The sequence below is a fragment of the Ornithodoros turicata genome, chromosome 5, assembly GCF_037126465.1.
Source record: "Ornithodoros turicata isolate Travis chromosome 5, ASM3712646v1, whole genome shotgun sequence".
Taxonomy (NCBI): Eukaryota; Metazoa; Arthropoda; class Arachnida; order Ixodida; family Argasidae; genus Ornithodoros; species Ornithodoros turicata.
The window spans coordinates 603201-630171 of NC_088205.1; the positions used below are offsets into that span (position 1 = coordinate 603201).

Consider the following 26971-nt stretch of genomic DNA (forward strand, 5'->3'; position numbering starts at 1 on the left):
CCTCTGGCAGCAGCCAGTTGATTCAAAATGGCGGCTGTTAGGGAGTCTCTGATGCTTGAAAGAGGTAGGGGTGCGGCTCTGTTTTGACATACTACAGCAAAAATTCCTGTAATTTTCAAGTAGTTTATCCGTGTTATAGCGAGAAGCTGTTAATTGAGAGAAGCAACTTGTTGCTTGTTCCAGTTTTCGACAAAGCTGTGCTACACACTTGTTTACGTTCCGATCCGATACCATTTCGCAAAGAATTCGCTTTTCTGGGATGCAGAAATGTACCGAGAGAAAACAGTGGCGCACTATAACACTGAAATTATATTGTTAATTGATACGGGTGTTATACTGTCTGCAAAACTGCGTTGTTGGATGTGTAATATAGAAAAAAACGGTGCTCTTTTTCTTCGCAGATGTCAAAAGGGCGATTGAGTTGCTGGAGAAATTACAGCGGAGTAAGTTCGAGATGCACAGGATACAGTGTGTCCACAGGAGTTTTCACAACTCAACACTTGTCCGGATTGGTCAAGATAATACAGAAAAAGTGTCATGTTTATCTATCTCGCGCTTAAGGCAGCCGCGCTCAAATTCTGAAAGAAGTTGCATACAAAAACTGCATTCTATCGCAGGTACCTGTATTGCTAATCGTTCCTCTATTTCCAGGCGGTGAAGTGCCAACACAGAAGTTAGCGGCGCTTCAAAAAGTTCTGCAAAGTGAATTCTGTAATGCAGTTCGTGAAGTCTATGAGCACGTCTATGAAACAGTCGACATTTCGGGCAGCCCTGACATTCGTGCCAGTGCAACAGCTAAGGTAACACAACTAACCTAAGTAGGTGAAATTCCTCATGCATTTAAATGTGTACGTGGACAGGCAACAGTGGCAGCCTTTGCAGCAAGTGAGGGTCATGCACACCCTCGAGTAGTAGAGCTGCCAAAGACGGATGAGGGGCTCGGTTTCAATGTCATGGGTGGACGGGAGCAGAACTCTCCCATCTACATATCCAGGATAATTCCAGGAGGTGTGGCTGATCGCCATGGAGCTCTCAAGCGTGGTGACCAGCTGCTTTCTGTCAACGGCGTGGTACGTAGCATCACTGAAAATTGGAAAACAACACACTCAGAAAAACTTGTCATATACTAGGGGCAAACCATGCCTGGACACTCTGATGTAAAGAGTAGTCTAATGATACGTTCCCAAACAAGCGATTTTGAGGCGAGAGAGCATGGAAATGTCACGCTTCTCGCTCGACTATTCCCAAACCTGCGATTTTGAGGTGCGAGAGCATGGAAATGTCACGCTTCTGGCTCCACTATTCCCAAACCTGCGATTTTGAGGCGGGAGAGCATGGAAATGTCACGCTTCTCGCTCCACTATTCCCGAACCAGCGATTTTGAGGCGGGAGAGCATGGAAATGTCACGCTTCTCGCTCGACTATTCCCAAACCTGCGATTTTGAGGTGCGAGAGCATGGAAATGTCACGCTTCTCGCTCCACTATTCCCAAACCTGCGATTTTGAGGCGAGAGAGCATGGAAATGTCACGCTTCTCGCTCCACTATTCCCGAACCAGCGATTTTGAGGCGGGAGAGCATGGAAATGTCACGCTTCTCGCTCGACTATTCCCAAACCTGCGATTTTGAGGTGCGAGAGCATGGAAATGTCACGCTTCTCGCTCCACTATTCCCAAACCTGCGATTTTGAGGCGAGAGAGCATGGAAATGTCACGCTTCTCGCTCCACTATTCCCGAACCAGCGATTTTGAGGCGGGAGAGCATGGAAATGTCACGCTTCTGGCTCCACTATTCCCAAACCTGCGATTTTGAGGTGCGAGAGCATGGAAATGTCACGCTTCTGGCTCCACTATTCCCAAACCTGCGATTTTGAGGCGAGAGAGCATGGAAATGTCACGCTTCTCGCTCCACTATTCCCAAACCTGCGATTTTGAGGTGCGAGAGCATGGAAATGTCACGCTTCTCGCTCCACTATTCCCAAACCTGCGATTTTGAGGCGAGAGAGCATGGAAATGTCACGCTTCTGGCTCCACTATTCCCAAACCTGCGATTTTGAGGCGAGAGAGCATGGAAATGTCACGCTTCTCGCTCCACTATTCCCAAACCTGCGATTTTGAGGTGCGAGAGCATGGAAATGTCACGCTTCTGGCTCCACTATTCCCAAACCTGCGATTTTGAGGTGCGAGAGCATGGAAATCTCACGCTTCTGGCTCCACTATTCCCAAACCTGCGATTTTGAGGCGAGAGAACATGGAAATGTCACGCTTCTCGCTCCACTATTCCCGAACCAGCGATTTTGAGGCGGGAGAGCGTCGAAATGTCACGCTTCTGGCTCCACTATTCCCGAACGAGTGATTTTGAGGCGAGAGAGCGTGGAAATGTCACGCTTCTCGCTCCACTATTCCCGAACCAGCGATTTTGTGGCGAGAGAGCGTGGAAATGTCACGCTTCTCGCTCCACTATTCCCGAACCAGCGATTTTGAGGCGAGAGAGCGTGGAAATGTCACGCTTCTCGCTCCACTATTCCCGAACCAGTGATTTTGAGGCGAGAGAGCGTGGAAATGTCACGCTTCTCGCTCCACTATTCCCAAACCTGCGATTTTGAGGTGCGAGAGCATGGAAATGTCACGCTTCTGGCTCCACTATTCCCAAACCTGCGATTTTGAGGCGAGAGAGCATGGAAATGTCACGCTTCTCGCTCCACTATTCCCAAACCTGCGATTTTGAGGTGCGAGAGCATGGAAATGTCACGCTTCTGGCTCCACTATTCCCGAACCAGCGATTTTGAGGCGGGAGAGCGTGGAAATGTCACGCTTCTCGCTCCACTATTCCCGAACCAGCGATTTTGAGGCGGGAGAGCGTCGAAATGTCACGCTTCTCGCTCCACTATTCCCGAACCAGCGATTTTGAGGCGGGAGAGCGTCGAAATGTCACGCTTCTCGCTCCACTATTCCCGAACCAGCGATTTTGAGGCGGGAGAGCGTGGAAATGTCACGCTTCTCGCTCCACTATTCCCGAACCAGCGATTTTGAGGCGGGAGAGCGTCGAAATGTCACGCTTCTCGCTCCACTATTCCCGAACCAGCGATTTTGAGGCGGGAGAGCGTCGAAATGTCACGCTTCTGGCTCCACTATTCCCGAACCAGCGATTTTGAGGCGAGAGAGCGTGGAAATGTCACGCTTCTCGCTCCACTATTCCCGAACCAGCGATTTTGAGGCGGGAGAGCGTGGAAATGTCACGCTTCTCGCTCCACTATTCCCGAACCAGCGATTTTGAGGCGGGAGAGCGTGGAAATGTCACGCTTCTCGCTCCACTATTCCCGAACCAGCGATTTTGAGGCCGGAGAGCGTGGAAATGTCACGCTTCTCGCTCCACTATTCCCGAACCAGCGATTTTGAGGCGGGAGAGCGTGGAAATGTCACGCTTCTCGCTCCACTATTCCCGAACCAGCGATTTTGAGGCGGGAGAGCGTGGAAATGTCACGCTTCTCGCTCCACTATTCCCGAACCAGCGATTTTGAGGCGGGAGAGCGTCGAAATGTCACGCTTCTGGCTCCACTATTCCCGAACCAGTGATTTTGAGGCGAGAGAGCGTGGAAATGTCACGCTTCTCGCTCCACTATTCCCGAACCAGCGATTTTGAGGCGGGAGAGCGTGGAAATGTCACGCTTCTCGCTCCACTATTCCCGAACCAGCGATTTTGAGGCGGGAGAGCGTGGAAATGTCACGCTTCTCGCTCCACTATTCCCGAACCAGCGATTTTGAGGCGGGAGAGCGTCGAAATGTCACGCTTCTGGCTCCACTATTCCCGAACCAGCGATTTTGAGGCGAGAGAGCGTGGAAATGTCACGCTTCTCGCTCCACTATTCCCGAACCAGCGATTTTGAGGCGGGAGAGCGTGGAAATGTCACGCTTCTCGCTCCACTATTCCCGAACCAGCGATTTTGAGGCGGGAGAGCGTGGAAATGTCACGCTTCTCGCTCCACTATTCCCGAACCAGCGATTTTGAGGCGGGAGAGCGTCGAAATGTCACGCTTCTCGCTCCACTATTCCCGAACCAGCGATTTTGAGGCGGGAGAGCGTCGAAATGTCACGCTTCTGGCTCCACTATTCCCGAACCAGTGATTTTGAGGCGAGAGAGCGTGGAAATGTCACGCTTCTCGCTCCACTATTCCCGAACCAGCGATTTTGAGGCGGGAGAGCGTGGAAATGTCACGCTTCTCGCTCCACTATTCCCGAACCAGTGATTTTGAGGCGAGAGAGCGTGGAAATGTCACGCTTCTCGCTCCACTATTCCCGAACCAGCGATTTTGAGGCGGGAGAGCGTGGAAATGTCACGCTTCTCGCTCCACTATTCCCGAACCAGCGATTTTGAGGCGGGAGAGCGTCGAAATGTCACGCTTCTCGCTCCACTATTCCCGAACCAGCGATTTTGAGGCGGGAGAGCGTCGAAATGTCACGCTTCTGGCTCCACTATTCCCGAACCAGTGATTTTGAGGCGGGAGAGCGTCGAAATGTCACGCTTCTCGCTCCACTATTCCCGAACCAGCGATTTTGAGGCGGGAGAGCGTCGAAATGTCACGCTTCTGGCTCCACTATTCCCGAACCAGTGATTTTGAGGCGAGAGAGCGTGGAAATGTCACGCTTCTCGCTCCACTATTCCCGAACCAGCGATTTTGAGGCGGGAGAGCGTGGAAATGTCACGCTTCTCGCTCCACTATTCCCGAACCAGCGATTTTGAGGCGGGAGAGCGTGGAAATGTCACGCTTCTCGCTCCACTATTCCCGAACCAGCGATTTTGAGGCGGGAGAGCGTCGAAATGTCACGCTTCTCGCTCCACTATTCCCGAACCAGCGATTTTGAGGCGGGAGAGCGTCGAAATGTCACGCTTCTCGCTCCACTATTCCCGAACCAGCGATTTTGAGGCGGGAGAGCGTCGAAATGTCACGCTTCTGGCTCCACTATTCCCGAACCAGTGATTTTGAGGCGAGAGAGCGTGGAAATGTCACGCTTCTCGCTCTACTATTCCCGAACCAGCGATTTTGAGGCGGGAGAGCGTCGAAATGTCACGCTTCTGGCTCCACTATTCCCGAACCAGTGATTTTGAGGCGAGAGATCGTGGAAATGTCACGCTTCTCGCTCCACTATTCCCGAACCAGCGATTTTGAGGCGGGAGAGCGTCGAAATGTCGCGCTTCTGGCTCCACTATTCCCGAACCAGTGATTTTGAGGCGAGAGAGCATGGAAATGTCACGCTTCTCGCTCCACTATTCCCGAACCAATGATTTTGAGGCGGGAGAGCGTCGAAATGTCACGCTTCTCGCTCCACTATTCCCGAACCAGTGATTTTGAGGCGAGAGAGCGTGGAAATGTCACGCTTCTCGCTCCACTATTCCCGAACCAGCGATTTTGAGGAGGGAGAGCGTCGAAATGTCACGCTTCTCACTCCACTATTCCCAAACCAGTGATTTTGAGGCGAGAGAGCGTGGAAATGTCACGCTTCTCGCTCCACTATTCCCAAACCAGCGATTTTGAGGTGAGAGAGCGTGGAAATGTCACGCTTCTCGCTCCACTATTCCCGAACCAATGATTTTGAGGCGGGAGAGCGTGGAAATGTCACGCTTCTCGCTCCACTATTCCCGAACCAGCGATTTTGAGGCGAGAGAGCGTGGAAATGTCACGCTTCTCGCTCCACTATTCCCGAACCAGCGATTTTGAGGCGGGAGAGCGTCGAAATGTCACGCTTCTCACTCCACTACTCCCAAACCAGTGATTTTGAGGCGAGACAGCGTGGAAATATCACGCTTCTCGCTCCGCTATTCCCAAACCAGTGATTTTGAGGTGCGAGAGCGTCGAAATGTCATGCTTCTCGCTAGACTATTCCCAAACCTGCGATGTTGAGGAGTGAGAGCGAAGAAATGTCACCCTTCTCACTGGACTATTCCCAAACCTGCGATTTTGAGCTGCGAGATCGTAGAAATGTCATGCTTCTCGCTGGACTGTCCCCAAACCTGATATTTTGAGGTGCGAGAGCGTGGAAATGTTACGCTCCTAGCTCGACTATTCCCAAAGCAGCGATTTTGAGGAGCGAGAGCACAGAAAATGTCACGCTTCTCGGTGGACTATTCCCAAACATGAGATTTTGAAGTGCGAGAACATGGAAATGTCACGCTTCTCGCTGAACTATTCCTAAACCTGCGATTTTGGGGTGCAAGAGTGTGGAAATGTCACCCTTCTCACTGGACTATTTCCAAACCTGCGATTGTGAGGTGCGAGAGCGTGGAAATGTCACACTTCTCACTGGACTGTTCCCAAACCTGCGATTTTGAGCTGCGGGATGTAGAAATGTCATGCTCCTCGCTCGACTGTCCCCAAACCTGCGATTTTGAGGTGCGAGAGCGTGGAAATGTCACGCTTCTAGCTTGACTATTCCCAAAGCAGCGATTTTGAGGAGCGAGAGCACAGAAAATGTCACGCTTCTCGGTGGACTATTCCCAAACATGAGATTTTGAAGTGCGAGAACATGGAAATGTCACGGTTCTCGCTGGACTATTCCTAAACCTGCGATTTTGAGGTGCGAGAGCGTGGAAATGTCATGCTTCTCGCTCGACTGTCCCCAAACCTGCGATTTCGAGGTGCGAGAGCGTGGAAATGTCATGCTTCTCGCTGGACTATTCCCAAACCTGCGATTTTGAGGTGCGAGAGCGTGGAAATGTCATGCTTCTCGCTCGACTGTCCCCAAACCTGCGATTTTGAGGTGCGAGAGCGTGGAAATGTCATGCTTCTCGCTGGACTATTCCCAAACCTGCGATTTTGAGGTGCGAGAGCGTGGAAATGTCATGCTTCTCGCTCGACTGTCCCCAAACCTGCGATTTCGAGGTGCGAGAGCGTGGAAATGTCATGCTTCTCGCTGGACTATTCCCAAACCTGCGATTTTGAGGTGCGAGAGCGTGGAAATGTCATGCTTCTCGCTCGACTGTCCCCAAACCTGCGATTTCGAGGTGCGAGAGCGTGGAAATGTCATGCTTCTCGCTGGACTATTCCCAAACCTGCGATTTTGAGGTGCGAGAGCGTGGAAAAGTCATGCTTCTCGCTGGACTATTCCCAAACCTGCGATTTTGATGTGAGAGGCGAGATTTTGTTGCTAAGCGATAGCTAAGGCCCCGTGAGTTCCGCGATTCCGTGAAATATCGCGGAATCCTTCGCTTGTCACTGAATTTCGTGGAATCTCTTATTTTGAGGGGTGTGCGGATATTCGAGTTATCAAATTTGCATCAAATATCACCCATTCAAAGTATTTCATTCACGAATGGAGTACCCAATATTCAAATATCCAACTTTTCGCAGAATATGGTCGACACCTGCCGAAGGTGGGCTTCACCTGATGCCTCCCTTCCTGAGGTGAAGCCTTCTGTATGAAATTGCCCATACTATACGATCAACATAGACAGATTGTAGTTTAGCTTAAGACAATATTATCCTAAGTTTATTGTGCAAACTCCTCATGAGGAAGGGTGCAAGCTCCTCCCTCCCATGTGCAGTTTAGCAGTGGCAGTTGGGGATTTTGATTTGATGTTTGGGAGTAGTATGCCTTTAAAGATTCTTAAATAATGCCTCCAGCCCCGAAACAAAAATAGTGTCCTAAAGATGTAACTTTCACAGGGCATGTATTGTAAGCTTCTTTCTATAATCTTCCTATAAAGTTCCTATAAACTTCCTATAAAGTTCCCATAAACTCTGCAGATGCCGAAAGAGCTTCTTTGAGCAAGTATAAAATGATTGCAGGCGACAGACGGCATTCTTTGTCAGAGGAGAATGCAAGATATTGTGTATGTGATGTTGAGCCACAATGGTGCTTTTTATGTGTAATTTTATTAAATATTTCTTGTTCCCACATTGTCCAAGAATAAAGTGTTTCCCATTTCACGCAGCCGTTGACTGCTTGCCACGGAATTTACGAGCCGGTGCCGCAGGATTTTGTATTTGCCGCAGCAGAAAACCCTGAGCGATAGCTCTCGCCATGAAACTCGCTCGTTTGGGAACGTAGCTTATAGCAGAACGGATGGAGAATGATGATAGTGATCCAGGACAATGCGATTTTCATTAGCATTGTTATGCAGCATAAACATTTATTATTGGACAACACTTTGAAAATGGCTCGCGTTGGCACAATTAAATGCCAGTTCCCGCTAATAGCGCTTTTTCTGCATTGTTGGCATTTATAATTTAGAAGTGACGTGCGAGGGGAACAGCCAAGTATAAAGAAAGAATAATGCCACTGGAACCATTAAAGTACTTGGAACGAAAAACAGAATAGGACACTGACACAGACAATTTTTGACATGTCACAAACTGTATTATATGTAGAGCCTCAAGTTTTTGGAGCATATTTTTTCTAAATTCAGGGTTAAAAATCGAGGTAAATAAACGTGCGATCTAAATTTGTGCGAATTCGCGTGGAAAAACTTGCTAGTATGCTAAATTCGGGGAGAAATTGGGCTCAGTTACTCAAACTAACTGCACTGGTTTGGTACAAACGATGATGTAACTGCATTTTCTGTCAAACTAGTTAGCGTGCATTCCTACAGATGTCTCAGCGAGGGCAGTTTAGTCACGAGGTAAAAATGGGGTTTCACCCTCAAGAGGCAATCTTCAATCTAATTATATGAAAGGAGAACTTTTATTTTTCCATGAAACTTCTTTTTCAGAGTGTCGAAGGGGAGAATCATGAAAAGGCTGTGGAGCTTTTGAAGGCAGCCATTGGAACAGTGAAGTTGGTAGTACGATACACCCCTAAGGTACTAGAAGAAATGGAGATGCGATTTGACAAGCAACGGGCAACGCGTAGGCGAGTGCCTCCGACATCGTGAGAAACTATTCTTTTGAGGATAGCCATGGGTGGTTGTAGTTGGGGTATATTTGGTGGTGATCAGGTGATAACTACCGAAATATCCCAATACAAGTTTAGTGCAGATGTGCTCACACTCTTTGTGCCTGCATTTTTTCTCTGCAGTATATTTCAGTCACAGCATCTCACAAAACCTGAGGCTGCTAAAGGTTGCTTTCCATTGGCATAAGTAGCTTCTGTCATAAGTTGTGAGCCTTGTAATGAGTAGCTTCAGGAATTTTTTCGGGTGGTACAAGGGCTTCTTGGAATATCAGTAGCAGCTTTGTGGATTGTGTACTACATGGAAACATCTTGAAAAGAAATCACAAAGTAATACTAACGACCTTAACCCAGTGTGCATAACCAACTGCCACATTCCATTTTATAATGCATGTTTTTGAAAGGGCCATGCTGTTGATATTCCAAGCTCTTTTGGGCATTTGTGTCAGTAGGAGCCACGCAGACAGCCCATACTAACAGCTAACTAAGAGTGTGAGTACAATAAAATAACCGAAGTGAAACTTACACATATGTAGTGCATTATAACCTTTGAATCTCATTTTAGACAGCTGTTGTAAAACTGAAATCTTTGTGTTAACTGGCAAAAGTGTTGAATGATGATCTTGATGTCTATATGCGATAATGTATTAAATAGTGTGACTGGTAGTGAACCGAAAAGGTGAAAAAGAAAACAGTATGCAGAGTTTCATAATATCCTTCTGTTATGCACTTTTTATGCCTAGAATGTTGAAGGCCTACTGAACGCGAGCAATATAACAGCACTGGCAGCTACCACGAGTACTGGAGAGCTGACAAAACTTGCTTTCTGTAATGTGTTTTATGAGTGTGGCAACCCCTTCAAAGTTATTTGTGTATGTGTGGAATTCTAGTTGATATGCACAGAGTTGAAAAGAAATCATTGCCTGTTTCAACCTGCACTAGAAAGCCCAAGCTCATTTTTATAATGTATGTAATATTCCTATCAGTTGAACACAGATGGAACGTGATTACTGAAACATTAAAGGGCATCAAATAAAGACAAACTACTTTACATCATATCATATCGTAGAAAGACATTTAGAAGGTGCAGCCTCTTGCATGTTCATGACGCTAAAATGTGATGCACAAAAAGGATTCCATTCAGGGTTGGTTACCGGAAACGAGAAACGTTGCATACCTAAATTGTGCGGGCAACTAAAATATATTCGTTACCTTTACTGGAAACCGAAAGGGAATTCACGTAACATAATTCCTTTCCTCTTGATATGCACGTATTAATATCTTTTATTCCTTCATACATAGAACATGGAGTGGTATTAATTACATATATATTATTAAATATACTTAGTATTTTCTTACTATATTCTCAGTCATCAGATTGATTTAATGGCAAAGTACATATAGACAATGCGAATGATCCACGCAGAGAGGTTCCAGCGGGAGGCCACAAGCTTCTCAGGATACTCAAATAATCCGACACCGTAGCGAAGTTGTGCCCAGTTAGTGCCTGCATCTGTGCAAAGTATGAGTGGTCGTCTTGTGTTTTCCTACTTCAACTACCTCGCCTTCGTACACTGATTGTGACATAGTAAACAGGGTTTGTTACCGGAAGCGGAAACCTTAAATGCCCAAGTTCCACAATAAGCTGTGAGGCGATAAACTGTTTGATTAGGCGATACCCAAATACATGACGTTTGGCTGGCGCCAACAAATTTATGGTGCTGATGCTTTTCTGGGGAAACTACAGACGGCTCAACCGCTGCCGTGACTCACGCCCAATCGCTCTCCTCATCGGTGCGGGAAGTCCCAACCAAGAGCGTCAGTGGGGATAAAAAACTATCGATAGTACCCTATTTCTTTCCTTTTTTCCCTTTCTTCTTTTTCGCACTGGCATCACATGCGACACAAAGTACTTTTGCTCTAATGTACGATGCACTGCAAGCGACAGCAAGTAGCGAAAGAAGACGCACGCACTCAAGAGACGACTGTCATGCTCAAGACTACGAATCCTACCGCCGACTTCTAGACGCCTTTCCTTCCTGCTGTCCACGTCTGTACGCCGCTCATAGCCACAGTTGCTTCGCGGCGCTAACATTGAAAATAAAAAAGACTATTGATAGTTTTGCACCACTAGCGCCTCTTCGTGGTGGGGGGAGAGTTGCAGTGCATCGCCTCACCATATGGACGCACCCTTGATTCCTTCTCCCGGATGAATATTCCAAGCACTCCATAACCCCAAAAACATGAGTCACGCGCGTGTGTACTATAGGCAGGAGCAGCAGGAAAAACAATGCGGTAAAGTAAAGTAAAAACAATACTTAAAAATCTGTTTGAGAGGGCAGCTTCCTACTCGTGGCCCATCAAAGGTTGCCGTGTTTGAGACCCCCTTCCCTAAACTAAGCACGCTGACATCCGAGTCTATATGTAAACCTTTCGTCTGGTGACTGTTTATCACACGAAAAAGTTGTATGATAAGGGTTGTAGCCGGGATGTGGGGAATGTTTCGTCGTCCCGTCCTGACACGAATACTAAAGGCCGTATTCTTCGACTCGATACGCCTCCACTTGAGCGAGCAGAGGAAAGAAACGTAGCGCTTATGAGGAAAGCACCAAGGATTTCTTCCGCTCTTGAGGAGCAGTCCGAGTCGAGGAGCGTTCGACAATAGGGCCCATAAAGCGGGGGAAATGTTGTACGAAAAGAGGAGGAGGTTTGACCTGCGCGCCCAGCCGTGGCTCGGGCTCTTCTTCGGGGCACGAGACCATGCCGAGCGAGAGCAGCGTCGGCTGGGCGATGCAGCACCGCGGGCCACAGTGGACCATCAAGCTGCCCTCCTGCGATTACGTGCTGCCCCGCCCCAAGGTATGTTCTCTTTTTCCAAATGGGCTGTGGGGTATTCGCTTTTGTCGAGACCGTAGCTAACGACGTGTCCTGTCCAGTCCCAGCAGGGTGCGTAAAGGGAATCATTGCGGTCATAGAGTTTCCTCGTGTAGTTTGTGTCAAAGGTCATCGTATGGTGTGCAGCAGACTCTCTATTGCACAAGGAGGGCGATCGCCCCCAAATAGTGGACTTCCCTCTGTCCCCTCCCCGGCTTCCCCTCAAATGTGAGGGCCCGGACCCACCCCTGGCCCCGGGGAGGCACTTCAGCGGCTTGTCAAAAGCAAGAGATGGTCGGTCGCATCTTCATAAATAGACGTGAACCGAATAAAAAGCATCTCAGAAAAGAGAATCCTTTCATTGGAGCCGTTAATCATCATCATCGTGAGGTGAAGAACACTTTCTCTGAACAGTAGACATGAGGAAAATTCACATCTGCGAGCCAATATGAAATGGCGTGTGGTGTGGAGTTGTGTAGAGTGGAAAACTGCCATTTCCATCACATACATTTGACCTGTGCTTGAAACTTCCGCATCTAATGTCTCCCGGTCTTACGCCCACAAACACTCGTTCTTTTCGTGACCCAAACCCGCAAACGGATATTGGCCTCACTAGGACATGCGTCACCCGTTGCGGAAGGCTCGTGGCGTCACCCCCTCATAACGGTCCCCTTTCCGTAGTGGTCGTTCCGCCATGCATAATATCCAACCACAGGCAGAAAAATCACGTGCTCGCAGAGGGCTCCTCTCCGCAAAGGAGAGGTACTGGTGAGGCGTGTCAACCGGTGCGGATCGCAATCCCCCCCCCCCCCTAGTTTGTGCATTGAAAAGTGTGTATTTCTGAAAGTCTTCATATGCCCTACGAAGGAAAACCAAATACACAAAACGGTGTTGCAGATCCGTCCCCGTCAAATCGCACTGCTTCCGAGGGTATAGGCAGTGGTAGATCTCTCATTATGCTTATGTTGTGGTTGTCCCTTTCTATGTTCCGGCCTCAGAATAATTACTTTCCATCCTCCCTCCACGTTTAGCTCCCGTTTTGTTAGTGTCGTAGTATCTGAACGACAATCGATGGTTCGGGACAGTGACGTAGCAAGGGGGGTCAAACTTCGCGGAATCGTACCTTTGATAGTGCATTTGGAAGATGGAAGCGTAGGTGAAGTCCCCGTAGAATCTCTTTCGAAATATTTTTTTCTGGCAACGACACTTCTGTTTCTGGTTCAGCGCTGCTTCTGTCGAGATGCGTCCCTTACAAGAAGAGAGCACAACACTCTCGATTTGTGTGTCAGCGAACGTGGAGTTTCATAAATTCCCCAGCTGGTATTTTCTAGCATGAGCTACACATAGCCTAAAGACACTCATTGGCCTTTGGTATGAGTAACAAAATTTGAACTAAATACGGGTTCGGAACAAGCGCATGGTGCATGCTCGATAGCTCATCTAATTTATTTGAGCGAACAGGCGATCTCTACGAGCCGGGTTTGAGGGAAGTGCGAGCCAGGTCGAGCCTCTCAAAAGACGTGCACGCTCCACGAACGGGCTAAGACGGGCCCGTGCCATGAAGGACTTAGTTCGGGACTGACCTTGCAAAAGAGGCATGTGCAGTTTACTGCGCACAAGTCGCTCCCAAGTAATAAGGCTTATGGCTGATCATGTGGGCTGTCAGGGGCCTCAGGAACCACCGTGGTTGAACTACTTGCTGTTCTGCCGTGCCCGCCTGGACAGTTCGGGGAAGCCTCCACATCGGCATCGCAAGCACCGGTTGGCCGCCGGGCCTCCACCAGAACTGCCGCCTGCCCCGCCCCCTCTCCAGGACACTGTGTCACCCTTGAGTCAGCAGCCCCCGCAGTATTTCACCCCAGTCACCGCTGCGGGATCCTACTGGCCATCTCCCCATGAGGATCACCCGTACCTGATCTGCAGGCCGCCCTTGGAGGCTCTCTACCAGCAGGTACACACTATGTGCAATATTATTTATTCGCAAGCAGTGCACTTTGGTTGCCTTCCTCTTTCGTTGTAGCCGTGCAGTATGCGACCTTCTTGAAGAACTTGTTTGCTACAATCATTTTTGCGTAACAACGTGGGTTGATGAGACAACCTTCATGCAACGCAGGGAGACGCCTGTAGCGGCTCAAGAACCTCCCTACTGTGCCCATGGCGTGAGGTTGTGCAACACCGCCCTAAAGGTCCCTGGAACCGACGCGAGCTCCTCGAAGACGCCCCTCGTGAACCTCTCGAATCTCTCATTGTAGAACCCTTGCCCTGCGCAGTGGACGTCGGAGACGGCGACGGCACCCCTCGACCAGCCCCTGGCGACGCCAGGGACGTCCTCGTCGACGAGCAAGAAGAGATAGTCGCTTTCCTTGGGGAAGTGGACGAGCGCCACGAGCGTCAGCTGGCCTTCGAAAGGGTGCTGCTTGAAGCCAGTGGATGCCGGCGACGGGGATCCAGGAGAGACGGGTCGAGGGAGGATTCCTTAGACGTCGTGGTGAGGGCTGCTGCGTTGCAGCGGTCGGTGTCAGACCACGTTCTGTACGATAGACGGGCGTCTGAAGGCAAGAGGTCAGATGACTGGCCGCTACATGCGGTTAGAAGAGACAAGACTGTCGAAGCACAGGTGAGACGTTGAAAAGAAGGTGGGCTATGGCAGGGATTAGCAAAGCGTGGCATAGCGTAGCGCGTGCACTGCAGTGTCCTCTAGAGTCTAGAGGTCTCCTGTTTAAAGGGCGCACCTACAGGCACCATTTTCGCCACTTTGAATCTTGTATATGGTTTCTTTTCTTTCTATTGTGTGTTGAATATCTGGGAATGGGGTACTAGGCTTGTTGTGAAAGTTCAAACCCCCCCCCCCCCCTATTTCTAAGACAACGTATCCTTATCATGTACGGGATCCTAACACCAGCGGAAGTAGTAAGTCTATGTGCAAGTGAACCGTAGGCGGGCTGCGTTCATGACAGTTCTGCCCGAGGGGTATCGTGGAGGTGGGCAACTGCACGTCTGATGCATGTTCTTGATGCGCAGGCATCAACAGAGCCAGAGCTAGAGACTCGAAAAGCCAAGACAAGTGCCAGCGACATATCGGAGCAAAAGGTCTTGATAAACAAGGTATCCATTCGGCAGCAAGTCCCGAGGGAGAACGTTCGACCATCGAACCCAACTCCTGACGCCGCCAGCAGAAACACCAAAGAATCTATGAAGAGGAACAACACCCGTGGCGGAAACGCACGCGGGGGCGGCGGTGACAACAAGAAAATGGCATGCCACGAAAGCCATGCCAACAAGAATGGCACATTTCCTCGCAAAGAGTACCACAATAAGCGATACGGAGATGCAGCACAGCAAGACAGTAAGAATGACTCGGGCCAAGGCAAGTGCACACCCGTACGTGAAGTCATTTCAATCTAGCAGTGTCTAAGGCCGTAGTTCAGTTTCTCAAGTATTACCCCGTATCTTCCCCGTTTGTTTCACCACATAGTGGTAGCGCTACACCATTCACCCGTGTTCGCGCTCCTGAAGGCATGAACCTCATGATGGGGCGTGGTGGGGGCCCCGTCCAACGGTCTGCCACATGGACGTCACGATGTGGGGGGACCTGTTTTCTGCTGTAGCGCTGCTGCCCTCTTGTGTGGAGGGCGTAAGGTGGAAGTTAGTATTGAGCAGCCTGCTTCGCTCAGTGTTAGGTCACAAGATTTCAGCAATAACACATTCAATCCCTTTCGAATTTCAATGGTGAACAGCCTTTCCTGGATTTCCACAGGTCCAACAGGACGGCCCCGCGGACAACAAAGGCACACACACAGATCTCGCCGGGGCGCCAAAGTCCAAGAGCCCTCCCGCTCTTCCTTGCCGTACTGTTGTCGCCAAGTTCAACCCTCAAACGTTAACCCCAGCGGAGAACGCCAGCAGCGACGCTTTCAAAAGTTCACAGCCCAGAAACCAAAGGACATACCAGAGGGAAGCTCAGCAGACCTCAAGACCGCAGGCTCCAGGACAGCGAACAAAGAAGACACCAAGACACGCAAGGTGGTGACCGGCACGAAAAGGGGGTCCAGGTCTCTGGAAAGACAACCGATCTTTTCTGGAGCGTCAGCGGGATCGCGTAGAAGGTCTTTGTCGTTAGAGATACTGGGGGAACGAACATACTTGACTGTTTACCGGAGACCTACGTTGTAGCATAACAGTGCGCCGCTTTATTGTTCTTTTCGCGGCTGTTACGTATTTGTACATAGTCGTAAGTTTCCGTTGCATCCCGGCGTTATCGCCGGGGTGCATCGCCATTGCGCAATGTCCGATGTGTTGCTCATGTTGTACAGCCTTGGCGTGACGCGTTCGTAACTGGATGTGTAAATATGCTGAAGAGATGAAATAAACAGAAAACGCAAGCCTTTTATGGCTGTCTAAAACGCTGGAATAAAGGTAATCTGGAACAGGCGCCCTGTACGGTTAGTCTGGGCAGGTGGCTAATTTTGGCGTCTGTGTCGTATTCGTGGAGTGGAGTGCATGAAACGGAAAGCCGAACGAAAGGTGATCGTGTACTTTTACAGGAAAAAGCCGTTCGCAGCACAATGGGTCAGGCGTCCATGCATTCGGGAGCCTTGGCAGACGAAAGTGGCAGACTTTGGACCTACTGAAGTTCGGGTGCACATGGTCAATCTGCGCTAAATTCTCCAGCAGTGAAGCTACGTTCCAGGACAGAAGACCTGAATACTTAATATCCGAATAAAATTCAGATGAGGTACTACGTAGGACGTGCTCTTGTGGGTTTTCTTTTTCTTTTCATATCGCGCCAGGAGCTCAGGTGAGACCCGATCTGGGAGGCTTTGTTCGCTGATTTTCGAGATAAGTAATCGGAACGCGCATATTGGTCAGCGCTGCGCGCGGTGCTGCCCGCTGTCCAATAGACTCGTTCCGATTATTTCTCTCGACTCTTCTATGAAACTTATTATTAGAAAGGGATTATCAAGTTATTATCAAGGGGACGCATCAAGTTATATCTACGCTGAACGAACTCCCTGTTCTGTTTGGAAATGTTTCGCAGATCAGTACCACGACAGTATATTGTACACCCTAACGTCAGTATGTCCAGTGCTCTATTGTTGCACATACAGGGCGTCTTACATAATTGTCGTAATAAAACTATGAGAGCTACCTAGATGCGGTTTTCACTATGAGTGGTTATATCTTTCTTTAAAAACTTGTGAGAGCAGCACTGACGTAATTTTTGTAGGCAGGTTACCGATATGCGGCCAGGCGGACAACCTGTGGTGGTAGTGCATCCTGTGAGAAAACGCATGGAACTACAGGACGACTACCCAAGCAACAAACAAAGGTTGGGCCAAGCTAGGCTATAGTTAGGCTGGCCTACCTGGCCTTGCTTGGTACATCATCGGCCAACAAGCTTGTTTCTTGATACGGATCTGTACCTTGGCCAACGATTTGCCAAGCATTGGCTAGCCTACGTTGTGCCAAGCTTGTGCCAAGATACAGACCAAAGCATTGCAGCGGCGTCCCTCATTTTCAGACTAAATTGTCTCGCGGCGTAAGGTAACGATATACCATTATTTGTTTGTTTCTCGTATTTCCCACAACGTTTCCGGAGGAAAAACAGATACTATATACATAACTTGTCTCGCGAGCTTCCGCAAATTCGAGAGACCTGCTCGCGTGTGAGTCAAAATGAAGGGTGAGGCGTGTCTAAGTCTAATTTGGCGCGTACACAAACGACACTGATGATGAATTGCTTGTCGTATTAACTTGCCATGAAGGTATTGCTTCTGTTTCTTACTGCTTTAGCTTTGAGAAATTCCCTTGGTCCATCGAAAGTCGAACTTATGCAGCGCTAGACCATTCTACGTTTCCCTCTCGCCCAGGCGAGATTAATCAAAGCTTTCGCAAGTGCTTGGCCAACGAGCTCGTTTCTTGATACGGATCTGTACCTGGCCGACGGCTTTCCAATCCTCGCTCTGCCTCTCACTATGCAACGCTGCGCCAACGTTGGATGGCCAAAATAGTCGTTGGCCAACTGCCATCCGACCTTTTGCCAACCGTCGGCCATCGGCCATTGCTTGCTTGGGTAGTCTCACAATCATGCGGGCAACGTCACCACCATAGGATGGCGAATTCACCCATGATGGCCATCACTGACATCATTCTACGTCACATCATTCTGAGTGATGTGATGGTGAATGATGGGCAGTGATGTGATGTGTAATGATGTGATGTGATGTTGAATGATGGGTAACGATGTGATGTGATGATGAGTTTGATGAATATAGTCCAGAGGCCGGGAGTAGACATGTTTAATAAGTTCAGCGCACCGGCAAGCAACAACACAAAACAACAATGTACTTGACGTTTCGGGTCCCATACGGGTCCCATCATCAGAAGTGAGCCAGTGGGGTGTAACAGTCTGGGAGAGGGCACTGGTGCATAAATAGGCAGTAGCAGATTGGACGGCTCACTTCTGATGATGGGACCCGTATGGGAGTTTGATGTTGAATGATGGGTAGTGATGTGATGTGATTTTGAATTTGATGTTGAATTATGAGTATTGATGTGATGATGAGTTTGATGTTGAAACGGGTAATGATGTGATGTCGAGTTTCAAGTCCCTGTGATGAGTTTTTAAAGTAGATATCGTCGTCGTTTGTAGGTTCTGATGTTGACAATTCTGGGGGGAGGTGAAGTTGCACACAAGTATGCTTTGACTAAAGATGGATATGATGCCCCAGTTTCAGTGTTTCAGTGAACCTGTCCTCGTGTCTTGTGAGTTTACTGGCAACGGAAAGCTAGGTTCCAGTCGTATGCGTGACCTTGCTTCCGGTGTGTGGGAGGTGAGGGGTATTCAGACTTGGGTCTCGGTCGGTGAGGCGGTGCTGCACTTGGAGGGGAGGAGGGTTGACCTTTGCATCGCAGGTGTGGTCACTGTGGGGTGGCGTTCCGGCTGTTGTATCGAGTGCGTGGGAGGAGAGGGCTTGGAGCCGTGGGCTCGGTGCTGCTGCACTTGGATGGCATTAGGGAGACTAGAATTGACCTTGGCGCTTTCGCGCTATTAGTTCCGCATCGCTTCGGAGCAGGTGTGGTGTGGAGGTGGGCTTCAGTGCATAAAGAAGAGACACATTCGGGCTGTTATATCGGTTGTGTAAATCAGAGAGTCCTCTGGTGCGAGTTTTTCTTTTTGTTACTGCTAGCACCAAAACATACCTGCTGCCTGGGCAAATAATGGAGTAGATTGAAAAATGCGACGGCTTTTCTGCAGTATGAACTCTGGGTAGGTCGCTGTCATGTGAACAAAATGATGTCGTCAAAGGCCCGATATCGTTTTGGGCAACAGGTTGACATTGCTGCACAAAATTAGGCTTCGAAATAGCGTGACAGTTTTGTCCGCTAATAACATAATCGCAGATAAATATGTACTAAAAACTCGAGAAATATGCACGCAACTACGCACCAAAAAAATGTTGGCCGAATGTGCGCCTCGAAATATGCATTAAATAACGACAACAACTTTATTATTAGATGATGAATATGGAGTTTCATTACTCCATTGCTGGTGGTGATGTGGGGAACGAAATCCCTTCACAGTAAGGATCAAAGCCCGGCATTAAATGCTCGATACAAGCATTGTTTTTCATCCTTGTTGGTGCGAAGTCAATGAATTTTTGTATTAGGGATCACGACCTACGTCACGCTGTGACGTGGCCCTACTGGTGGGCATTTTTCGTGGCCATTGAGACACGAGAAACTGGGCGATTTTTCGATGCGGCAACCATAATGTCTTCTGTATAAAAGAAGGGAATATAAACGCAACCTATGATTTCGATGCTTCGTTTTCGAGCAAACGCCTTCCTTTCATGTCTCGTTCAGGAGCATGCAACAGAGAAGGCATAAACATAAATTTTGGAGCCGCATCGGGAGTAGATGTAACGTGTGCTGAAATGCCGCACATGCCACAGGGTAAATGTGCGGATAATTTCCACCACCTGGGTTTCGTAAGCAATGTTTACCGTGCTCGGCCTGAATTGAGCTCGCATTCTTGTGCTCAGCGAGCCAACACTGACTGGGATCCGTCTGAGGTTTTCCCCGGGTTTTCCGAAGACTCCAGACGGCACAATTCGCCCAGGACGCGTACTAACCTCCTTCCTGCTGTGTACGCAGCCACAGTTGCTTCGCGGCGCTAACGCAAAAGTAAAACGCCGCTCGACGGTATGTAGAAAGCGAAAAAGCCTCGAGCGCTGTGGAGGGTGGGGCATCCGTCAACCATGGTATTCCGGTCATTGCCTCAATATCCTGTGCCACTGAACCTGGCCAACTACCGGCGAGCAGTTTCCGTCGAACCGTAACGTTTTTCTGTTTGTTTCGGGTTCAGCTCCGGAGTTCATATCGGTTCGCGATTAACCGGTTCGGATCCGGTTCGAGGTTCTAATATACTACAAAATTAGAGGTAGTCACTGAAAATGATACAAGATCTCTTAGTTACGTTTTTTACGCATTTATTTCTGTTTTTCGACCAACAGGACTCCCTCCCCCGAGCAACGTGCCGCCAATATGATTTAAATTGCGAAAAATAAAAAATGAAACGCGTCGATTGTACACTTGATCCGGCACTGTTTTTTTTATGTAGCATCTTCATATGGCAAATGAATATATTGCTCAAATGAACTTGCAACGCTCCATCCAAGTCTCAGGACTTGTGTGTCACTATATATAGTTGAAGGGACTTGCATTCACCTCCGTGTGCTTCCTTCAGCCTTCTCTGCGTCCGCGTTCTGACAGACTGACACGACTTCGTCCAACGCGTATACACCTCTCAAATCGAAACTATACAAGTACGCCATAGTTGCAAACGGAAGGACTCAACTGCGAGTCGCGGCAACATAGCGGTTCTTTGGCTACTTTTTTTAATGTTCCACATGATGTTGCTAGTGGTAGGGTTCGGGTTCAGGCATATTGGTTCGGTTCGGGTTTAGCTCCGCTGAACCGAGATTATCAGTTTGAACCGGTTCAGGTGTATCGGTTCGGGTTCGGCTCGGGGAGAACACCCCCCGCACATACACAGACAAAAAAAAAATCGATCAGCGGTCGGGACATTTACAAGGATTGGAACCGTTACTTTTTCGGTCCCGATTTAACCGGTTCATGGGCAGTAATTTTGCTACATGTGAGCGAGCTTACCCGTACCCGGTTGAGAAAGGTGTGAGATAACCGGTTCGGGTGAATCAAAAAAAGGTAGGTCAGTAGTACAATATTATTTCACCTCTGAACCGATTCCCGCACCGGTAACCGTATGATTTTTTTTTTCAGTTCCGGTTTGGTTCAGGACAAGCAAAAAAAAAAAAAAAGCTCTTGTTCGGTTCGGGTTCGTCAGAAAATAACGTGTTTTTTTTTTCGGTTTTCGGTTCGGGTTCTGTTCCGATCCCTGGTGGTTACAATGCCCTGCTGCTGCAAATTTTCAGAGGTAGGAATGACAAAACATGTTTCTTCTATAAGCGGCAGCGAGAGAACAACTTCCTTCACCCTTGGCCTTGTATGTCCCGAGTTATCTAATGGACCGCCGTCAGATATCGAGTATTATGTCACACAAAACGGATGCAGACGGTGCAAGATCAGTGTGCAGCAACATTTTGTTTCACCGCTGCGGTTCAAGGTGGCGGTGGCCGTGATGACAGTCAACTAATTACGCTTCTGCACGCTTCACCCTGAACCTTCAAATTTACGCGCCAAAAGCGTCGCCAAAAAGGTCAAAAACAAAGAAATAACAAATAAAATAATTGACATTATGTTAGTTAGTTCATCCTCGTATGAAGCCATGAAGCGCATAATAGGATCACTGCAAATATGAACCTACTTTTTGCAATCGTTTCTGAATATTCAGCTTTATCCACTTTGAATTAAATACGAAACTATACATGTAGTGGGACTTGCCACTGGGAGATCAATGGATTCTCATGTTTGCTGGTGTAGCGCAGTGTGATTGTGTATAGTCAGTTTTATTTTCATGTAAACAGTAATCACAATCCATTAGGCGATCTACCGACACATGTATGATGGACCGAGTAGCACTCCTCTACAAGAACTACGACGTTCTGGCTAATGCAAAGGATAAAATTAATGAAGTAAGCCGGCATTTGGCCATCATAGTTAGGCCTCGTCTATTTCATAGGCTACTCGTTACCGCTATTAAACTTCACATTTCGCACTTTTTTCTAGCTAAATTAACGTATAACTTAGTTAATTATCAGTTGTAGGACCATATGATGTACCCACTTAGTGTTGTTTGTGTGATGCAACTGCTCAAAAGTTACTATGCCAGCGTTTACTCTTACGAAACCACACTTCTAACATTGACATGTTCATCACAAAATTTTAAAACAAAAATTGCGTGCATGAACTTTAGAATTTGGTGAGCGAATTTTAGTTCCCCCCTTCTTCAGTTCTACAAAACTCTGCCCAGCTCTGTTCAATGTGTCCTGTGTAGTTCCATTGCGAACTTGTTGTGCTGTTCCTTTGCGATGTTGTGTGGCTTTCATTGTAAGGATGGAATTTCTCTCCAGCATGAAAAAGAATATACGGAAATACTGGATGCTGTGAAGGGAGCACCAAGCGAAAAACGACTGGCGTCACAGTTTATCGCACGGTTTTTCAAAGACTTCCCACACCTAGCAGAGAAAGCCATCGACGCCCAGCTTGACCTATGTGAGGACACAGACGTTGCTGTAAGCATATTTCCTCCTTTCCTTAATCACGTCCTTAATGAGCCAAGTGTGTTCATATCAGTCCGCATTGCTTCCAGATTCGAAAGCAAGCTATCAAAGATTTGCCCAGCTTTTGTAAAAGCAGCCAAGAGTACGTCCCAAAGATTGCTGACGTGTTGGCACAGTTGCTGCTTACAGAAGACAACTCCGAGCTATTTGTTATTTACAATTCTCTCGCAACACTGATCAAATTGGATGCAAAAGGTATGTGTGGCAGTGCAACAATAAGAGCACCGACGATTATGACAAACTCCTTTTGCAGGAACGCTAGGTGGAATCTTTTCGCAGGTTGTAGCGGGTGAAGATGTTGTCAGAGAGCGAGCCATTAAATTTTTGTGCTCTAAACTTCCCTCCATGAGTACAGAAGTGTTCACTAAGGAAGTGGAGGAATATTTGTTCCAGGAGTGCTGCAAGGTGAGTGTCCCGCACTTTTATATACCTTGTGTGGGGAGGCACCTTCAACATATTTTATTATAACATTCTAATAAATGTACAGATTTTTTACACCACGACACGAATGAATTAACTATCATGCTTATATGTAATCACTTTGGGAAGCACACATTTCCTGAAAAGGAAAAAGGTCTCTCAGGGCTCATTCTGGCGTGTTTATTGGCTGCCAAGAATTGACTGCGCGGGAGGAAGGCATCCAGATGGCTGCTCTGTATCAGATGCTGGACCACAAAGAGCCACAAACGCAGAAAGAACGAAAGAAAAATGCACGCTTTACTATTGGACAGATGAGATGATGTCACAGACTGAGGGAAGAGGCTTTTCTGAGCTATGAGATTGAAGATCTTGCATGCCAAGATAGCACTATACACTTTTACATTTTGTATGAACATGTATCCCAGGGCTTAGAATCCTAATCTTTTTCCCCTCATGCTTTTCTTCTTTTTTTTTTTTTGAGCTTGTCTACGCTTATTTAACGGGTTACTCAATTTGGGAAGGTACCTCCCAGAGGGTGTTGCGTACTATGCAGAGCCATTTATAGGAAGAGTTTGGCCTAGGAGGAGCCTAACTCGAATTGCGTCATGCGACCTCCCAATTGTTGTCCAGTTGTCAGCAGTCGTCAACCGGTCGCCGATGCCATGTTGATGCAAGGGATAAGAGACGTTTGTCCTCGAATCCTTTCAGTTTGTTAACAAAGCCCCCGTTTGACAGGTGCCTGTGAACTGCATCAAGATGGTGCCTACCTGCTGGCTGATAAGCAGATTTCTCTTTGCCTTTTGGGCGGTGCAATACCGACTCTGACGTCAAAACAGGCTCCGCCCGTGGATGGAATGATGGCCAAACTCTCTCTGTATACAGCTCTGTGTACTATGTACACCATATGCGCTTACGTCTCTACACTTTTGGTCTTTAGGTGATGCAGGATGTGACGGGCCAGGAATTTTCTAGCCTCATGTCTCTGCTGAGCAGCCTGAAACTGGCAAAGACAATTCCTGGTCAGCAAGCACTCGTGGACTTGGCAGCCGAACAGGCGGAGCTAGACAAGCCACTGGAGCGCACAGCAGCTGCCAATGGAAGCGGTGCAGCATCAGTTGGAGCAGTCCCAGATACGTCTGAGTCCATTGCAAAGCTGGCCCACTGCATACGTCAGGTGTTGCCGTTCTTCTCGGTAATTTTTCTCTCTCTCTTTCTTTCTATTTCATGCTAGATGATTCAACTAGACTGATTGGCCATCTCTGATATATAAAAAAAAATCTTGAGGTGCCTTATGCATTGAACCCTGTGTTTTCGGGTTTTATGTTTTTTTGAAAATCTGGGGGGGGGGGGGTAAATCGGATTTTATATCAGGAGCCATAAAACAGTGTAAAATCGGGGGATACAGGGTGGAAAAGCAGATTATTGGATGAAAAAAAAAAAAAAAAGAAGCTAATCGCCTTTTAGATGAACATAAGATGCGGAACAGCTGTGCTGGATGTCCAGTGCCCGTATTGGTGGCTGAATTGATAATTTGCAAATTCATGCATATGAGTAGGTCTCATCTGAGAATATTGTCTCCGAGGTTTGGAAGGACCTAATAGGTAGCACGAAGCCAGAAAACTGTTCCAGAACATTTTCGCTGTTATTTGCTTTATCGTGCTTTATCCGATAAACTATCTCGCATGATTTTGATGCTATTAGAAGATGCGGGACACTTATGCAAAATGTGTCTCTCCCTCACCCTCTAATGCTGCGCACAAGAAATGCAATTTCACCTCTGACTTTCTTATTTTTTCGCATCTTTCTTTTACAACTCATAGGGGAAGCAAACATGGTCTTTTATCGAGTAGCATCTCGGGGATATTAACAAAAATATTTGTTTCTGCGCAAAATACTTTTTCATTAGCAACTGCGAAATTTGTGGGAAGAGAATAGGCACCCCGTGGGGGGGCACGATTTGTGTATCACTGGGAACCCGAAATTAATTGAGTCTTTTTTGCAGCGTGGTGAAGCGTTGGACAAATTCACTACCTTAAGGTATCCTTAAGGGCATCAGCCGACAATCTAGTTGGATTACTTTTTTGTCAGAAAAGTGCTTAGATGTTAAATAAACAAATTTTAAAGATGAGCGCTCCAGCATAGTGACGTCACTTCCTAAGTGGAAGAGAGCGGCGCTCAGGGGAGGAGGAAGGCATGTCATAATCAAAACCCCTATGAGGAGATCGCGAGATCTACGTCGCGATTGGACAATAGAAATTTGAACGCGAACGTGGGACTAGCGTAGGAGATGACTGCAACAGCTCCTATGAAGAAAGATGATGATAATGTACTTTAGAAAGAAGCATCTCTCATGGGACATGGACAGCTTGTACGAAAATACTAAGCTAAGGTGAAGTACAAAGTATCGCAGAAATTGAGAAAGCCGATGAGTAGCACCACCATTAGCTTCCAAATGCGGTTCTCTTTAAGCATCCTACGTGAAATAGTTTGGAATAGCGAGTTGATATTGAATTAGATAAAGTTCAAGCGTGGACAACATTTGAGCTAAAATCCAAATTTTTGTGCCTGACTTTCCATCCATTGATGTATACTGTCAGACATGCAACCTTGGAACCGAGTGTGCGGCGTACAGAAAATTACTAGATTAGTAGAAATTTTAGCGTATTTCTCAATTTTCCTCGTGATTCTTTACAGCCATACGTGTCATCCTCCAAATTCGTGCAGTACCTGTGTGAGCAGGTACTTCCAGTGTTGAATGAGATGCCGTCGGATGAAGAAGGCCTGGAGCTCATCAAGTTGCTCGCAGAGATGTCACCGCACGCTACAGGGATACAAGAACATCCCTCCTGTCTGGAATCGGTTTTCAACAAACTTTTGGTACATAACCAATTTTTGGATGCAATGACCCCAAAAATTGTGCCATCGATTAAGAAGCTGTCCAACTGCACATGCTACTGGGCCACAGATTTTTGGAATTGTCTCGCGTGCACTAAAGGTTTCCTTCGCGACTGCGTGAATATAGTAGAACCTCGTTAATTCGACCAACATCCGAATTATCCGAATGTTGAAATAACGAAAGGACAACAATAGGCTACTTTATTTAGAGAGAAAAGCATGAGCTCTGTGGTGGTAGCCAAGGTCGTGCTCAAGACTGGAAGGTTGAAATCCTACCACCGGCTGTACTGTCTAAGGTCTCCCTGAGTTTTTGGGCAAAGTTTCAGTGGGAAATGTCCCATTTACCTGATGACGTCACGCCAGGAGATTGGGCCTCTAAGGGGTCACCACCTCGTGTTTTAGGGTTAAACTGATTCGCATCGTGGTTACTTTGGGTGAAATCCAAAAACCTTTCAGGGAGCATATTTTGCGTGGTGGCTCCTGGTACTCAGTTTCATGAACAAAGCATGGTTTTGAGCAGTGGTAAATGTGGTTTCATTGTTCCTTTAATGTTGAGAACCTCTCTTGGATTGATAACTGCCCTTTCCCAACAGGAACACATGCCTCTCCCCCCAACCAATAAGGAAGCGGAAAATATGGAGGAACTCCCTGCCCTGCAATTGTCACACGTTGAGTGTCTCATGTATGTGTTTCACCAGCTGGCCAAGAGGACGCCAGAATTTCTGACGGCCGAGGGGAATTCCGAAAGACTGCGGGACTTCAAACTGCGGCTGCAGTATTTGGCACGGGGTGTTCAGGGCTACATAAAAAAGCTCAGAAGTGCACTGCAGGGCAAAAAGGCGGAGGAGCTGAAAAGTGATGAGGTAAGGTATCCGTGTAGAGCGTGACCCACAATTTTTTAACGAGACCAGGGAGGTAACCTTTCCTTTTTCTTTTTTTCTTTATTATCGGAGAGCATCCTCACACTATGCCGGTGTACTTGTCCACTAAAGTGCCCAGTGAGTCATGTAATCCATTGGCACAATTGCAGTTTTCCACGTGGAAGAATTAACCGAAATCAATGAATGTACGACTTTATGGGAGGGCTCACTTTCTATTGCAAACCTAAATACAGTTTTTGTATACCTGCAAAACT

The 26971-nt window shown here is 47.7% G+C and overlaps 2 protein-coding genes across 6 annotated transcripts in view; both read left to right on the forward strand.

Annotated features, from left to right (window-relative positions):
• The first annotated feature begins 7 nt into the window (after positions 1–7).
• The window catches only part of LOC135393763 (apoptosis inhibitor 5-like), a 28541-nt gene continuing 1577 nt past the window's right edge, over positions 8–26971 (forward strand). The window contains exons 1-10 of one of the 2 annotated variants that reach the window (XM_064624008.1): positions 8–64; positions 402–443; positions 652–800; positions 861–1070; positions 22312–22473; positions 22551–22716; positions 22775–22926; positions 23879–24133; positions 25636–25818; positions 26430–26699. In XM_064624008.1, the coding sequence (XP_064480078.1) occupies positions 28–64; positions 402–443; positions 652–800; positions 861–1070; positions 22312–22473; positions 22551–22716; positions 22775–22926; positions 23879–24133; positions 25636–25818; positions 26430–26699 (1626 nt within the window). In that variant the 5' untranslated portion in view covers positions 8–27. Of the gene's footprint in view, positions 65–401; positions 444–651; positions 801–860; positions 1071–21670; positions 21874–22311; positions 22474–22550; positions 22717–22774; positions 22927–23878; positions 24134–25635; positions 25819–26429; positions 26700–26971 lie in introns of those variants that run through there. The other variant, XM_064624009.1, reaches the window with a different exon arrangement.
• LOC135393764 (uncharacterized) lies at positions 11598–16503 on the forward strand. Of its 4 annotated transcripts, none has more exons than XM_064624011.1 (6): positions 11598–11743; positions 13425–13709; positions 13872–14375; positions 14780–15139; positions 15516–15781; positions 16303–16503. In XM_064624011.1, exons 1-6 carry the CDS (start codon positions 11645–11647, stop codon positions 16418–16420), a joined length of 1632 nt encoding a protein of 543 aa, XP_064480081.1. In that variant the 5' UTR covers positions 11598–11644; the 3' UTR covers positions 16421–16503. The 4 variants fall into 4 exon arrangements, with proteins under 4 accessions (XP_064480081.1, XP_064480082.1, XP_064480083.1 ...); XM_064624012.1 differs by having other exon boundaries at positions 14780–15125; XM_064624013.1 differs by lacking the exon at positions 16303–16503 and having other exon boundaries at positions 13872–13944; positions 14011–14375; positions 14780–15125; positions 15516–16146.

What these genes read in the sequence shown, in the direction of transcription:
- LOC135393764 (XM_064624010.1), top strand. Translation starts at nt 11,645, where the DNA reads ATGCCGAGCGAGAGCAGCGTCGGCTGGGCGATGCAGCACCGCGGGCCA. An exon ending in TGGAGGCTCTCTACCAGCAG is followed by an intron (nt 13,710 to 13,871) that starts GTACACACTATG and finishes CATGCAACGCAG; the next exon opens with GGAGACGCCTGTAGCGGCTC. An exon ending in TAAGAATGACTCGGGCCAAG is followed by an intron (nt 15,126 to 15,515) that starts GCAAGTGCACAC and finishes GGATTTCCACAG; the next exon opens with GTCCAACAGGACGGCCCCGC.